The sequence below is a fragment of the Anguilla rostrata genome, chromosome 13 (assembly GCF_018555375.3).
Source record: "Anguilla rostrata isolate EN2019 chromosome 13, ASM1855537v3, whole genome shotgun sequence".
Lineage (NCBI taxonomy): Eukaryota > Metazoa > Chordata > Actinopteri > Anguilliformes > Anguillidae > Anguilla > Anguilla rostrata.
Genome location: NC_057945.1, coordinates 19909868 through 19922888, shown reverse-complemented (window position 1 = coordinate 19922888; position 13021 = coordinate 19909868). Strand labels below are relative to the sequence as shown.

Genomic DNA, 13021 nt, shown 5'->3' with positions numbered 1-13021 from the left:
GTTATAAGACCTGGGACAGGGAGCACAGAAGTCTGCTCTTTGACATTCAAAGCACATGAAACCTGGCAGGGATCACGGTTCATTCTCTCGTCGTATGATTTATGAATTGCATATCTGTTTGTTTTAAACAGGACCTTGAAACGACACATCACCTCATTTATTTTATTAATGAAAACCTGGGGGGAAAACAAGTGGAGAGATTAGTAGCATAGTGGCTATGTTACATAGCCCCACAAAAATTAGATTATTTATAGCGTTACTGTACAAAGATGTATTAATTTGACATGGCTGCTTCTACCTTGTGTTTGCTAAGACAGGAAAGTTTATTAAAACATTAACAAGAATAGACCTGTCTGACCTAGGTAATGAAACTCATATGTCATTGTTGTGACTGCGTTTTTTCTACTGAGAAGGAAAACATTTTAAAGAAAATAACAGGTTTTTTTTTTTTAAAGAAAAAATATAAAGGAAATTATTTTTAAAGGAAGACTGGAAATGAATAGTTATAAAAGAAATTAAGAAAAAAATATTTGAAAGGAATGGAAAATGCTTTAAAGAAAGGAAGGATATTAGGCCATCATTGGCTTTCTTGTTCTCCTCCCTGGGTCTCATTCAGCACTTTGAGCTCTAGCTCAGTCCATTTTCTGTGAAACATGGAGTCCTGCTTCTAAGTGCGGAGTATTCTGCACTATTGTGTTGGTACCAGCAGGACATACTGTGTTGCACTTGGTCTGTTTGAGTTTCAGAACTTGTGAACCTCAGTGGCATTTTCTGTCATTTTGTTTCAGTTTCATTTGTCTTTGTGAATTTTTATTATTTATTTTTTTTTTTTAGCCAGGAAAATTTTCTTTATCTTGCTTCCTGGAGAAAAACGCTGCATTTCTTTGCGTTTCCTGCAGTGTTTTTAAAAAAAAAAAGTTTTTCAAGCTCTTATTTTCCCAAATGAAAGCACTTGTTGGTTTTGCTTTGAGACGGAAATGATGAAAAGCCTTACCTGTTAGTGGGGTCTTGCAAGGAACGAAGGACTTGTTCTGGGGGGCATTCACTCACATCTCCATTTAATGTTTGACCTGTGGGAAAGGTTCCCCTGTTCTAGGCTCAGTTCTCATTGCAGGGCCTGTATGCATAAAGCATCTGTGAGCAGCAGGGTTCCAGGATGAGTTTAAGCTAAAAGGCTTCACTGGTCCTGGATCAGCACTCCTACTCAGAGGTGTTTTATAACTACTGGCCAAGACCTGTTTTGACATGGCTGCTTTGTGGTTATCCTGTGTGACTGGCACTTATTTTTTCTCTCTGTCTCTCTCAAACACACAGGTATGTACACGCACACGCATGCACGCACACAAGGTTGAAGGGACTCTGAATATGTTCTTTAACCTGTACACGTATGACACAGGTATGATATTGATGGGAGCCATGCTGCAAAAACACGGGCCGATGCCCATACTTCCTCCCCCATGCCACTCACTGAATCTAAAACAGTTGTGTGGTTGATGTGTGTTAGCGGGGCATTGGTGTACATTTTCTAAAAGTATCAGATGTTCACTGTGCGTCCCAACTATACGCTCAGACATATCTGTTTTAAGTTTAAGTTTTTAAAGTTCTCGCAAAAGACAACTCTCAACTTCTCCCTTTGCTTTGCAATTGCACCTGTCTCATACTGATGTGAGAGCGAGACTTCCATCACTGTCTCAAACAAACAATACAATGTGACTGCTTAATATAAATGCTAGATTTGGATCTCAGTGCCTCTTTAATGGACTAATTTAGAAATGAATGAAGGAAATGCCATAGTGACAAAAAGGAGGAGCAACCATTTGGAAGGCCTGAGGGCATTTCATTTTTTTTACAGGACAGATACATTTTGACCCACAACAGAAACCTGCATACTGTCATGCCAGGAGAAGGTTTTTGTGTTCCGTTGGTTTGTTTCGTTGCATATTGTGAGTTGCATTCCAGATTCTTGTTTTATGTTTAGTTGTTTTGTTCTCTCAAGTATTGTCAAATTGTGGCCACTCTTGTGAGGGAAAAATTAATAAAAATAGCTTATTTTAATTCATGCTACAGTTGAATACTGTACAGATTTGAAGTTTGTTGTTACTGTACAGATACAGATTTGGAGTTTTTATATCAGTGAAAACTACTATAATACCTCTGGGACATTGTCTGCTTTCCTGCAACATGCCAGCTGAGCTTCTGCAATGTAAGGGGATTTATATATTGATCAAAACAGACATATTTCTCACATTGTATAGTACATTGTACATTTGATATGTAATGTGTTTAAATGATTAAAATGAAAGCTACCGTTAAGAGTTTTTGTTGCTGCCTTTATAAAAGCTCATTCCTAAAACTCCAGCCCAAAACTCCTCATCTAGGAAAACACCAATAACCAGGTAATTACAACACACAAACCTGCTATAAAACTCTAAATCGGAAGCATTGTTAGTTAATTGAAACTGGCCTTCTCTCTGATTTTTCCAAGGATGATAACTCATCCAGTTATGTTTAAAAAACTAAAACAGCATCCTGTCTCTGATGGATATTGGTATGACAATTGCGATATACTGTATATTCAGATGTGAAACACCAATGACAAAATAATTTTTAAAAACGTTTAATTTGATTTTAGTACAACATTGATGACCAAAGGCTACAGACTCACATGCAAACTTGAATTTGGCACTTTAAAATGACGTACAGTCTCTACACTGTCACGTGGCTCTAATTTTAAGGATAAGTGCAGTTTTTAAAGAAGTAATTTTTTATAAATAAAACGCAAGGTGCATTGGCTTATTTATGGCTTATGACAGATAGAGACAGACCCTCAAGTTACAAACTAGTCACAGTATCTAGAGGAGGTAATCAAAAAGACAGTAGCAGTGAATTTTGTGTCATTTTTACATTTTAAATTCTGATGAATACTGGCTGTTTTCCATGTGGCAGCACAGCTAAGGCGACACTTAGAATGAATTAAATAAAAACAAATGCCAAGAAAGTATTGCAGACTTCATCTCAACTGCCCAATTACAGACAGGATGTGAAAGACAAATAGAAAAATTAAATAGAAAATGTCAAAATAAAAGTAAACTATCTAATGTCTAACAAGGCACTGTTCGTTAGCTAAAGCTTTGCTAAATGTGTTGGTGGTACAGCAGTGTACCCAGCAAATAAATTAACCTTTACCATTAAAAACCTTCTTCCATCATGATAAATACTATTTACTAAGTGAATAATGAGGTTGAACCCATCAGATAAATAGCAATCGAAACCCCTCACACCTCCTTTCTGTCAGATGAATGGATTCATTTATATTTTAAAGGAGAGAGGTGGAAATGAAAGCCATTTTCCTTCATATGCAAATTGCAAACTGTACATTCACAACAGCGCCCTCCTCTGTAAGACCGTGTACCCTACAGCTGAATCCAAAGATGCACCCACTGTAAACAGCATCCACCCAGAGTAAAAAGACTGCATGTAATGTTCATCATATCATGACATGACAGGGCTAGAAGATTAGTTTGCACAGCTGTGAGGCCTCATATTAAATGAAGGAGATAGTCATTTTATAAAACATATACCTGAGTTATTAGAGTGTGAAAGACAGTGTGCCTCTGCAGCAGACAGACAGACAGGGGGCAAGGAGATGGAACTACAGGTGCTTCACCTGAGAGGAAGTATCAGTGCATCAGAGAGAGAACAAGGCTGTGTCCAGGTAAGCTCACCTTTCAACACCAGGAACTACAGTGTGTGTGTGTGTGAGAGAGAGAGAGAGTGTGTGTGTGTTATCAGGGCTGCTGTTGGAACTGGCTCTCAGTAGCAGTGTGTGTGTGTGAGAGAGAGAGTGTATGTGAGTGTGTGTGTGTGTGTGTTATCAGGGCTGCTGTTGGTACTGGCTCTCAGTGGCAGTGTAGAAGTCCTCCAGCACACTCTGCAGGTACTCGAAAGTGGGCCGGTCCTCAGGCCTGTTCTTCCAGCAGGTCAGCATGATGTCATACAGCTCTGCTGGACAGCTGTCTGGCCGTTGCATGCGGTAGCCCTTCTCCAGGCTGCGGATCACCTCCGGGTTCGTCATACCTGAGGGGAGCAAGAAAGACATACACATGTACACATGTACACACACATATGCACACGTATGCAAACCGCACCCACAGGTGCACACAGACATGCAGACTCAATGAGGGCTGCAGGTGAAGGGAAAAAGCAGGATGGCGCCTAGCGATGTGCATGCAGTTACTGAGGTAACCAAGAACACCATGGCGACCCCAGTCGCTGACCTGGATACGGAGTGCGGCCGTAGGTGATGATCTCCATCAGTAGGATGCCAAAGGACCAGACGTCAGACTTGATGGTGAAGGAGCCGTAGTTTATGGCCTCGGGAGCAGTCCACTTGATGGGGAACTTGGCACCTATTGGAGGGGGAGAGGGGCGGGTCAGTAGCCAGGCCTGATCCAAGTGGACTCATTAGGGCCGAGGGTGGCAGAGGTTAATCTACCTCAAACACCTTTAGCCAGGATCTTAATTCAGTTTTCAGAACCCTCTCAGTGAGGCGGGATCCCCTTATCCAGAGTGACAAGCTTACTTTTTGTATGAATTCAGCGCATTTATACCGCTGTACATGTCACAGAAGTAATTCAGTTTAAGTACATTCCTCAGGGGAATAACAGCAGAAGTGCCCTCCCTCCTGGGAATCAAACCTGCAACCTCTACGTTACAACCCCAGTTCCCAACCAACTGGACCACACTGCCACTTGCAATCAGACGTTCCACACAGAGGGTAATGAAGTGCACCTTCTGTAGCGGCCTGGCTCTTGCACTCACCTTCCCTGGCGGTGTACTCGTTGTCCTCGATGACACGGGCCAGGCCAAAGTCAGCGATCTTGCACACCAGAGCCTTGTTGACCAGGATGTTGGCGGTGCGCAGATCCCTGTGGATGTAGTTCTTGCGCTCGATGAAGGCCATGCCCTCTGCAATCTGACACACAGAGGCAAAGCGCTGATTTCAGATCAGTTTCCCCCGTCCGTATCCTAACCTCATCCATTATGAGCTAAAAGGGCAAGACTAATCCTAGATCAGTACTTCAATGAGCCAGCCACAGAAAGATGGAATCCCCCTACTGAGTCTGGTTTCTCCAAATGTTTCTGTCTATATGCCATTCAGGGAGTTTTCCCTTGCCACTGTAGTCTCTGGCTTTGCTTCTGTGGGAGTTCAGGCCAGGGTGTGCCATGAAGCATGTTTGCTGATCTAGAATCAGCGCTCTCCTGTCCATATCCTAACCTAAACTAGTATGAGCTGAAAGGCCAAGTTCATCTCAGATCAGGAAACTTATAATAATGGGTTGTTCACATTTCCTCTGCCCAACTGTCCCTATGTTCTCATTTGCTCCTCTGCTCTAGTGAAGCGTTCAGATGGAGGAATAATGCATGTGACTCATTTTGCAGCTGAATAAAAAGTGACAACACTAGTGTGTTTCCCTTTTGAAGCTCACACACACTCATGCAGATAAATATAAACACTCTCACACACTCGCCGCTCCCCCGAGCAATGTGTGATGACAGAAAAGGCTCATTTGAATATTGAGCTTCGGTTACTAAAGGAACAAAGCTGCACGTTGTTAAAAACACAAGCTCGAGTGTGCACATGCAGGAGAGCTCTGATAATTTACACAGCCATTTTACCACAGGCCACAGCTCCAGCCCCCTGCCTCACACGCGACTGATAGCATCTCTGAGCATGCTCAGTGCTTCTGTTTCTGTGAGCATAGTTAGTGCGGTTTTATGTGTGTTACAGTCCGCTGACGTGTGTGGGGCAGAAGCACAAATGCATACTCATATTCACATTTCAAACAGATGAAAACCAGCTGAACACTGTCTGTCCACAACCCTTATATCTGCAAATTTCTCTATCAACAATAATTAACTGCGTCATAAACTCACAAATCATAAACTGTCTGTAAAGAACGTTTTAATTATTTACACATTCCCCTCAGTAAAACTGCAACAAAACTATGTTTTTTAAAAAAAATCATTAACTGCATGAATAACTAGTAAGGTTAAAACAACACTGAGGATTGCTGTGACTAAAGTGGGCTGAAATCACAAAAGCAAATAAGTCTGATGACAGTTGGATTTAAGTCTGATGACCGTTGAGATTAAGTATGATGACAGTTGAGATTCTCCTGTGATACTAAGTTGATTCATGTGGTGCATTCTGAAACTCACCTGTGCGGAAAAGTCTATAAGTTTTGGCAGTTGGAGACGGTTTCCTTCATCGGTCTTCAGGAAGTCCAGTAAACTCCCTGCAGACCCACACAACACACACCATCAGCAGGAAATACACACACACACACACACATACACGCGCGCACACACACACACACACTGCCAGCTTCAGATGCAGGGAAATGCAAATGCACACAAACACAGACCAATAAAAACACACCTTCTTTACACAGCATTGCATTGAATTAAAATTACACAATGAGAAAATTATTTAAATTGAATTACGCCAAATTTTATATGACATATAATTCTCATACACGTAGAAATGTAAGTACTTTCAAGTGAGAGCAGAGGGAGGTAGAGAATACTGAAAGGAGTGTGAGAGAGGAAAAGTAATAGAGAGAAGAGAGAAGCTGAAGCAATGAGGCAAGCAAGTTTGCTCTATGCTTGCCTTTCTCCATGAACTCCGTGATGATGTAAATGGGCTCCTCTTTGGTTACCACGGCATTGAGGCGCACCAGCTTGTCGTGCTGGAGGCTCTTCATCAGGTTGGCTTCCTCCAGAAAGGCCTCCACCGACATGGTGCCCGGCTTCATCGTCTTCACCGCCACCTTGGTGTGCTTGTTGTACGTGGCTGACAGGGGGAGAGCTATGTTACCCACATATCACTGCAGGAGGCCAGGGCTAGCTCTCAGCCTAGCCTCGCTCAGCCAATGGGATGGAAAGGTTGAGTGACGCGTGGCTCACCCATCCAGACCTCGCCGAACTGGCCCGCCCCCAGTTTCTTATCCAGCTTCAGGGACTCCCTGGGGATCTCCCAGGCATCCTTCTCCCAGGGCTTCTGTGGCTTTGGACTCAAACACGGTGCCTTCAGGCACTGACACAGACCATCACTCTGCTCTGTACACACATTGTATACACCAAAGTATGTGCACATCACACACACACACACACACACACACACACATACATCACACACACACACACACACACACACACGCAAACACACACAGAAATAGGTTACTGTCAGAAGCGCTGTAGGAAGAGTAGTTCAGGGCACTTGCACATGACACTTGACACTCCCTCTTATAGTGCTAGCTAACAGAGGACACTCCCTCTTATAGTGCTAGCTAACAGGGGACACTCCCTCTTATAGTGCTAGCTAACAGAGGACACTCACTCTTGTAGTGCCTGCTAACAGAGGACACTCACTCTTGTAGAGCTAGCTAACAGAGGACACTCACTCTTGTAGAGCTAGCTAACAGGGGACACTCACTCTTGTAGAGCTAGCAACAGGGGACACTCACTCTTGTAGTGATAGCTAACAGAGGAAACTCACTCTTATAGTGATAGCTAACAGAGGAAACTCACTCTTATAGTGGCTGATCAGCTCCAGCAGAGTGCTGAAGGTGATACGGGGGGAGATGTAGAAACCTCCGTTGTCCAGAGTGCGGATCTTGTAATGCTTGACAGTATCAGTGCTGCAGCCGTCACTGTCTCTCACCGAAAGGGAGTAACTGCCTGCGGGGACATCACAGAAGAGTCAACAACTGTGCGGAACAGAAGCATAGAGTAGCAGCAGCAGTGTGGAGCAGCAGCAGTGTAGAGCAGCAGCAGTGTAAAGTAGCCATAGTGTGGAGCAGCATCAGTGTGGAGCAGCAGTCAGACCTTTGCTGGTCTCGCTGTCGCGGATCATGAAGGCTCCCACTCGATTCCCTGGTGCCAGAAGCTGCCGCTCTGCATCTTTACGGCTCACGCCTTTGAAGAACCAACTGAAAAACAGAGCAGTATAATGTCATATGTACCAACATGCTAATGGGATGTACCGCCATGCCAACGACATACATACTGCCATATTAATGACATATTAATACGGCCTGTTAATGACATATATAGCGCAGTGTTAATAAATTATGCATACCACTATGTTCACTGCTTGCATACTGCTGTGCACATTTCCATTGTTTTATTTATGAAGCAGGTTTGACAGCTGGTTGAGAAGGTACCTGGTCTGACTGAATAACTTAATGAGCTTGTTCTTGCTGTCACATTCTCTTACAATACAGACAAATAGCCAGGGTAGTAGCTAGTCAGCTTTGTTTAAAAGCAAGATCTTAAGAACACTGTTTCGCATAATAACCACAATCTGCTTGAATATTCATGTAAATGTCCATACATGAAGATTGTCCATTGTCTCTCATTCGAACAGATGCATTGTGTTAGGTCATCTACCATTTTTGTCTATACATGCAAGTGAATTATTGATTTGTACATACAGGTGAGTTTTGTGCACATAGGTGAATGATTCATCTGCGCAAGCTGATTTGGTTTTATTATCATACACTGTGTATGAATGATTAACCCCCAATGATTTCCCCATCTATGCTCATACACACCCAGAAGTATGCACATGCATAGACACACACACACACAAATACATACTCTATCACACATATATAGACACACAGTGTCTGTCAGTCACATGCACACACACTCTGTCGCAGTCATATATGCACAGAAGCACTCTTTTACACATGCACACACGCGCACACACACACACACACAGTTTCTCAGTCACGCGCATACACATACATACACACATGCACGAGTACACAAACACACATACTCACTCTTCTGTTTCCAGGCTATCTTTTGCAACATAGTTACTGGGAATGAATCCTTCCTGGCCTGTGCTAATGGACATGGCCTTCCACCACTCTCCTGACCTGCAGGGAGGAAGGGAGGGAGGGAGAGAACGATGGAAGAAGGAAAGGGGGAGAGAGAAAGAGGGAGGGAGAGAATGACAGACAGACAGAGCAATATGGGGGAGAGAAAGAGGGTGGGAAGGGAATGAAAGCAAAAAGGGGAGAGATGGGAGGAAAAAACAGAAAGATGGAAGAGTACAAAGAGAGGGAGGGGATGATGAAAGGCAGAAGGAGAGGAAAACAGGATGGGAGAAAGGATAGAGGGGGATGTGGAATTAGAAAGAGCAAGCTTTGGAAGTCCCATCTTACTACAGAGCGCTCAGAGAAAATATCAGTTACAAATACACACAACAAAAAGATTACATACAAATCTAGACCGTGACCCCCTATTCCCCATAAAGCAAAACCAGTACATGTGAAGCACTCAAAATCTATGTTTATATTTCTCTTGGACATGGGTTTCCATCCCTGTTCCGGGGGAACCCCTGTGTATGTGGTTTTCTTCTTTTGAAATAGAAAGACCTGTTGGGACTTGTTGGTAATGAGAAATTAATGTCAAACAAGGGATGGTTTACTCTCTAAATATTCTACCTGATGTCAGAAACAGATATAGAATTAATATTCCAATTAACTTATGGACGTTTAATCAGTCAAATCAGTTCTCAGACAATGAGTGATTTTCTGTGGCAAATGGCTTTTTGAAAGATGTCACATTTGTAACATTATGTATTGGTTAAATAGTGGATCTACAGTTGAAATCAGTGAACATCTAAATGCTGTAAACCGGCCATTGAAGCCAAACCATTAAGGGATTGGCTGAAATGAAAACCAGCATACACAGGGGCTCTCCAGTACCTGGTTGGGGAACCCCAGCTCGAGGAAGCAGTGCTGCCATTACAGTTCTCTGACACTAGGGGGCGGCGCAGGCTCTGACTCACTCCTGTAATATCTTCAGGCGATCGCCCTTCTTGAAGCCCAGGTCTCCTTCGTGTAAGCCCTCATAATCAAACAGCGCGATGGCTACGCTTTCCGGACCTGCAGCAGAGAGCCGTGTGAGAGGGACACCGCTCACAGGACCATCTCAGACACGTGTGCTTTTGCGCTACCCCGCTGACCGACTAAACCGCTAAAACACTTACATAGCATCCTTGCATAACACTGTCTCTCAGCCACATACACGAATAGACCTGTTCGCCAGGATGGGGGGCTCCTCATTCTGAGGTCCCAACTCACACAGCTGTATCCCGCAGCGCCCATGCTGATTCTCTCGTGTGTCTATGCCTGCAAAGGGAGGTGATTCGAGCCCAGCGTAGCTCTAAAATGGCTGAGGCTAACCAAAGGGCTGCTGGGTATTTCCTCAGAGTGCCACTCCCCAGTCAGGCTGAGAGCACTTCCTCTCTACAGAACAGAATTATGCTTCCAGTTCTGTAGTCAGGGCCTCTGCCGATTTTAAAATAACCTTTCAGTGACCGACTCATTTACACCTGGAACATCAGGTGAGATTCTGTAAAATACTTCTGTAAATACTGGCTTTAATTAAGCTAATAACTAACAGACAATCGAAGGAGTGGGGAGATGTTAGCAGAAATTATAGTGGAGGTTGTGGGGTGGGTGTTTGGGTTGAATTCGTAGGGGGATGAGTGCCATATAGGATGGCTCTATTAGCACTGCTCTGGGTCAGTCCAGGAGAGGAGCGGACACGTGGTTGGACTAGCCATTGCACTCACATCACTACAGAGAAACATGACAGCAATGTAGTGAAAACGCTATGGTGCAGGTTAACTGTGTGGAGATCTGGAGAGATCCTACCCCTGTCCCCCTGTGCCCCTGCCCCTCCCCCCCTTCCCCCCCCCCCCCCCGGAAAATAACACAGCTGACACCAGAGCACTGGGCAGGCAGGAAGCCGATGGGAGTACATCAGGACTGAGATGTGGGAGTGGTCCTCAGACTGATGCAAAGTCAAGAACAACACTGTGAGAATAACAGACAGTGACTGTGGGAAGGGGAGGAATTATACACACACTGTACACACACTCACCAGCAGCTGCAGGAAGACTGGGTTTGGTCTGAAGAGGGAGAGATAGAACGAGAAAAAGGAAATGGGTTAAAACGGTTTCATTTCCACAGGCTTTTCTAACTAAAAGACTTCATTACATACGACAGCAATGGATTAAGTCTTGACAACTGGCCCACACATCAATAGGAGTGTTCAGTACTTATTGAGGTTTGGACTGATCTCACCGAATTAGCACTATAACTACTCCTCAGTGATGCAATGTGCCCATTTTTCACAACTGCCCCACACTTCTGACACAGTGACCCTGCACCACACATAGAAACACACACTCGCACACACAAAAACACACATGCACACAAACACGCACACACACAAACATTCACACTGTATTCTTCCTGTAAGGGGTGTAGTCCACTGTTTGCTTCATTTCATTTTTAAAACATTTTGGGAGATGTTTAGAAAAAATGAAACGCTCATTACTTTCTTGGTGACCATCATAGCTTCTCGTCGCCCCCCCCACCCTTTGGCCGTAACTTACTGCAGTATTCTTGGATGTGGATGTGGGGTCCTGAACATAGTGCCCAGGTGGGGTTTTGCTGGAGGAGTTCTGGTCGTCCAGAGCCTTGTTTGTAGAGTCCTCATCAGGCTTGGACTTGGCACAGCCCATCCTGGGATCAGACAGAGTCATGTTCTCAAGCAGCTGAACAACACGGCAAGAAACCAGCATCGTACACAAAGCCACAGTGCACACATTACAGTAGATGGGCAGTCTGAGAGGTTTTGATTGCAGACCAGGGGCAAATTACTGCGCTAAAGTAATGAATGAGCTCACTCAGGCAATCTACAGATGACACACAGTTGGAATGTTTGAAATTGCAGCACAATATCACTTCAGACAGGATTGGGGAAACACAGTTTAATGTTCACTGTTTAGTTCATTTTTGTGGAAATTTTAGAACCTCCCTAACCTTAGCAACCCTACCATAATTGTATTTTACTGGCACTGCATTCGGATTAGCCAAGGAAGCTGCTGGAATTCTCCCAGCAGTTACCGTAGTACAGTATTTTGCTGTAAGCTGAGGGTTTCCCCAATGCTAAGTCAGTGGCGATCATTTTTAAAAGCGATATAATTTTAAAAGTATAAATTGTATCTCTTAAAAAAGAGGAAGCAACTTAATAAGTGTGCAGAAGTTTGATTGCCATGTTTGGTACATTATGCTTAAAAACTGAATGTAAGTAAACAATACATTCAATGAATAAAAAATTAATTCATATATTGTTAATTAAAGATGAATATATATTGTTTTTACAATAAAAGTGAGTTTTACAATAAAAGACATTTCATGATGACCCTTTAAAAAAATAGCAGGGGGCCGATTTGAATCCTGGGTCAAACACTGTGGGTGTCACCCACAGGCAGTTTAACGCATTACCTCCTCCCCCAACCCTTCTCCATTTCTGACGGTCTGTGCCAGTCTTTTGCCAAGAAACGTCACTTTTGGTAAGTGTTAAAAAGTTTAAGCAGTGGAAAAAAGTTTTAAATAGACACTTCCTCTCAACTACCTTGTTTCCCCTTTTCAATGCAGTCTAAATAGAACTGAACTGGACCCACATGTGAACTGGACACTGAATATAAGGACATTTGCTTCATAGCAAGGAGAAGGGGAGCTTAGAGGACTTGGTAAAAAAGGAGCCTGCAGGTTTGAATCCTGTGCATGCAAGAAAGTGCATGCAATGAGAGATCCATGAGAATATACAGCCAATCAGACCAATGGTTTCAGTCACTCTAAAATCCAAATGATTTCCCGTTTCTATCGTTCCCACGCAGGCCTGCCGTAGTTGTCTTAGGGCCGTAGTAGTACTCGTACCCTATTACAGTTCTCTACAGATGAAAAGTGCAATATGGGAAGAGTGCAGTTATGTTATGTATGTCTGTATGTGAATATGTAGAGTATGTAAGATTAAAGTAAATATATGAGTGACCACCACTTTTAGGTGGACAAAATTTTACTCTATCTAGGATTGATTAAATGACGTGGTCGTGGCTAAGTTTGATTCTTTAAAAGTTTAAAAAACA

At 43.4% G+C, this 13021-nt stretch overlaps 1 protein-coding gene across 2 annotated transcripts in view; it reads right to left on the bottom strand.

Moving 5' to 3' along the window:
- Positions 1-2601: 2601 nt before the first annotated feature.
- Positions 2602-13021, bottom strand: part of LOC135237312 (tyrosine-protein kinase HCK-like) — a 39953-nt gene continuing 29533 nt past the window's right edge. For both annotated transcript variants that reach the window (XM_064304351.1, XM_064304350.1), the window contains exons 2-13: positions 11483-11612; positions 10966-10993; positions 9866-9962; positions 8853-8948; positions 7891-7994; positions 7594-7743; positions 6970-7122; positions 6674-6856; positions 6223-6299; positions 4822-4975; positions 4278-4409; positions 2602-4077 (exon numbers count right to left, since the gene is read on the bottom strand). In XM_064304351.1, the coding sequence (XP_064160421.1) occupies positions 3875-4077; positions 4278-4409; positions 4822-4975; positions 6223-6299; positions 6674-6856; positions 6970-7122; positions 7594-7743; positions 7891-7994; positions 8853-8948; positions 9866-9962; positions 10966-10993; positions 11483-11611 (1506 nt within the window). In that variant the 5' untranslated portion in view covers position 11612 and the 3' untranslated portion in view covers positions 2602-3874. The remainder of the gene's footprint in view (positions 4078-4277; positions 4410-4821; positions 4976-6222; positions 6300-6673; positions 6857-6969; positions 7123-7593; positions 7744-7890; positions 7995-8852; positions 8949-9865; positions 9963-10965; positions 10994-11482; positions 11613-13021) is intronic.